The 3,779-nt window shown below is 45.2% G+C and overlaps 1 protein-coding gene across 1 annotated transcript in view; it reads left to right on the forward strand.

Moving 5' to 3' along the window:
- The window catches only part of LOC106880974 (axotactin), a 67,805-nt gene that overhangs the window by 27,561 nt on the left and 36,465 nt on the right, over window positions 1-3,779 (forward strand). The window contains exons 12-14 of the mRNA XM_052977754.1: window positions 756-929; window positions 2,786-3,014; window positions 3,424-3,522. Of these exons, the coding sequence (XP_052833714.1) occupies window positions 756-929; window positions 2,786-3,014; window positions 3,424-3,522 (502 nt within the window). The remainder of the gene's footprint in view (window positions 1-755; window positions 930-2,785; window positions 3,015-3,423; window positions 3,523-3,779) is intronic.

A 3,779-nucleotide genomic window follows, 5' to 3' on the forward strand; every position in this document is an offset into this window, starting at 1 on the left:
CTCCCCCTCTCTTTCTGTCTCTCTCTTTCTCTCCCCCTCTCTTTCTGTCTCTCTCTTTCTCTCCCCCTCTCTTTCTGTCTCTCTCTTTCTCTCCTCCCCTTCCTCTCTCCCACCTCATCCTCTATCTCACTTTGCCTTCCCTCTCTCTCTATTTTTCTTCCCTCCTCCTCCTCTCTCTCTCTCTCTCTCTCTTCCTCTTCTGTTCTCATGCTCACCATTCATCTCCGCCTCCTCCTACTCATTATCATCATCACCATCAACACCACCAACCACCATCACCACCTCCACCATCCTCCACATGAATATTCCCCACCACTGCCACCATCAACACCATCCCTCATAGAACCAGCATTGCTGCTGCTGCTGTTGTAGCTGCCAACCATGACCTCTCAGTCAGCCATCCCTTGTGTCATCACCTCCACAATCATTGGCATTGTTGCGTTGCCATGTCAACCCTAACACTATTACTCCCAAAGCTATAGCTACCCCCACCACCGTATATAACCCACAACCCATGTCCTAAACACCACCACCACCACAACCACTAACTTCACCACCACTGCAGCCACCATCATTACATCCACCACAGTGACCACCACTACCAACTGCTGCCACCACCATCATCATCATCATCATCATCATAATATAGTATCTTGTCCAGCCTTGTTTCTCCCCCCCCCCCAACACTCATACAAAATGTTCTGCCTTGGTCAATGTCCACCATGATTCCACAACCGCCTCTTATTACTTTCTAGGGGTCCATCAACAGGTGAAAGCCATCACCTTCAAGTCCCGTGAGTCGTACCTGCAGTCACCAGCCTGGACGTATGAAGACCTCCATTTCTCATTCCGCACTTTCAACGAGCGGGCCCTCCTTGTCTACCAGACCGACGGCAATGGAAGCCACATTGTCATTAAGTTGGAATCAGGTGAGTTGCAGAATTCCATTTCTTTCTATTTGAACTTTTTTTCTGTGGTGATGGTCATGGTTTGTTTGTTTGTAACTGTGCCATTAGCACCAATAATATCACTAACATTTGCCGTCGTTGAAAGCATACCATTAACGTTACCATTCACTCAATACACACACACACACACACACACACACACACACACAACAGCGCTTGACCTCACATCAAAGAACACATCTGCAAAAGTCAGCTCAAAAGCTCATTGGCTGACTAAGGTACCCTTGTGGAATGTGACCAGATGGGGTTACGTAAAATATACCATTTCGAGCGTGGCCATTGCCAGAACCGCCAGACTGGCCCTCGTGCCGGTGGCACATAAAAGCACCCACTACACTCTCGGAGTGGTTGGCGTTAGGAAGGGCATCCAGCTGTAGAAACCTTGCCAGGTCAGATTGGAGCCTGGTGCAGCCATCTGGTTTCACCAGTCCTCAGTCAAATCGTCCAAACCATGCTAGCATGGAAAGCGGACGTTAAACGATGATGATGATGATGATGATGACGACGACGATGTCACAACACAAAAATATACCTGCCCCTGAATTTACTCAATAATGAGATATTCTAATCAGTAAAGAAAATTAACTTTAATTGGTATACATGCTATATTATGTCCCATCACACTCTCGGAGTGGTTGGCATTAAGAAGGGCATCCAGCTATAGAAACACTGCCAGGTCAGACTGGAGCCTGGTGTAGCCATCTGGTTTCACCAGTCCCCAGTCAAATCGTTCAACCCATGCTAGCATGGAAAGCGGATGTTAAACGATGATGATGATGATGACTCCCCCATGCTGTGCATAGATTTCTTCCATTGGTGTTACAGCCCTTAAATCCCATTGGTGAAGAAGCCCTCATCCTGTTGTTCAAGGAAGTCATCAACAGCAGATATGATGTTATCATCCCTTTGATATTAGCGAAGGCGCGTGGTTTAGTGGTTAGGGCATTCGGCTCACGATCGTAAGGACGTGAGTTCGATTCCCGGCGATGTGTTTTGTCCTTGAGCAAGACACTTTATTTCACGTTGCTTCAGTCGACTCATCTGGCAAAATGAGTAGTACCTGTATTTCAAAGTGCTGGCCTTGTCACACTCTGTATCACGCTGAATCTCCCCAAGAACTACGTTAAGGGTGCATGTGTCTGTGGAGTGCTCAACCACTTGCATGTTAATCTCATGAGCAGGCTGTTCCATTGATCGGATCAACTGGAACCCTCATCTTTGTAACTGATGGAGTACCAGTTATTCCACATTGCTCCAGTCCATTCAGCTGGCAAAAATGAGTGGTACCTGTAATTCAAAGGGGCCAGTCTTGTCATATCCCGTGTCATGCAGAATCTCTCTCAGAACTATGTTAAGGGTACACATGTCTGTGGAGTGCTCAGCCACCTGCACGTTAATTTCACGAGCAGGCTGTTCCGTTGATCGGATCAACTGGAACCCTCGTCGTTGTAACCGACGGAGTGCTCCTATTCCTAGTTCTCAGCTGAGTGTTTTTCCCCTTTTGACAAACAGATGACAGTTAAATGGGGGTCAAAGTAAGAGAAAAGGGACGGTGATCAACCACTTGAAAGCCACAGTCATGCAAAGAAGCCATTGAAACAAAGGACTTGTGTGCTAGAGCATTGTCCCCTTACATCAGTTTTCCTGGGCTTTTGGTCTTGATAGCCTTTCTCAATTCCCTCAGCAAAGTAGCAGAATACCCCTCCATTGATAATGTGGCCCTTTTGAAGATAGTCAATAAATCCAACTAAAAGAATACACAACCTCACTCCAATGCAGCCTCCAGGACTTAAATCCAGCATTTGTCTTATTTTCAGGTAACACCATCAAGTTTGAGGCATTGCTCGGTAAAAACCTCACTGAAATCACCCTGCGTTCTGACACTCGAGTGGACGATGGCCAGTGGCACATTGTGAAACTCGAGCACGACAACTACAACATTCGTATGACATTTGGCATGAAGAGAGAACTGCGAAAATTTCCCTCAAAATTGTTGAGCATGTTTCCTTCAGATGTCTTCATGTATATTGGTGGAGCCCCTTCTGAGTAAGTAACCTACCCTATTGGTGTTGTGTTGTTGTTGTTTAGCCCCAGGTCAGTCCTGGTCCAGTAGACCTATGATCAAAGATGTTCCAACTGTGACCATCCCGTCTTTCATCCAGGACTACATTATTTAATGTACCTTTCCTTATTGTTTAGTCTCAGGTCAGTCCCATGTCAAAGAGGGGTTTGTATAAACTACTGTTTTATACAGGCATCTGATTCCCCCGCCCCCTATTTCTCCCATAATGACTGGCACTCATTCATGGTATTTTCAAGTGTTCATTGGTCAGTTTCAGATGTGACTGTAGGTAAGGGTTAGGGTACTTTAACTCTGATGTAACCCTAAATTCTGAATCCTTAATGTTGCACTATCCCCTAACTGTTCTATTTTCTGTCTCCTCTTTTTTTGTAGCCTCAAGCATGTAGCAACTCTACCAGGTCTGGCCGGATGCATCAGGGATCTCGTCTACAACAACCAGATTGTTAAATTGGATCTGCCTGGCATACAAAGGTGAGTTATCTCCACCTAATAATAATAATAATAATAATAATAATAATTAATTCGTTTTATTGGCCACAAGGGCTAATATCAATTAAAAACATGTAAGGACAAAGACAGGACGAAGGTTGCAAAAGGTTTTGTCCGAAAAGGTAGGAAAGTTCGTCTAAACAGAGGAAGAAAACGGAGAAAGATATGATGAATAAATAGATAAATAAATAAGTAGAACTCCCAAAGGGGGAGGCGCTTCGAAAAAGGAAAGGTTACAC

Source organism: Octopus bimaculoides, chromosome 28, assembly GCF_001194135.2.
Source record: "Octopus bimaculoides isolate UCB-OBI-ISO-001 chromosome 28, ASM119413v2, whole genome shotgun sequence".
Lineage (NCBI taxonomy): Eukaryota > Metazoa > Mollusca > Cephalopoda > Octopoda > Octopodidae > Octopus > Octopus bimaculoides.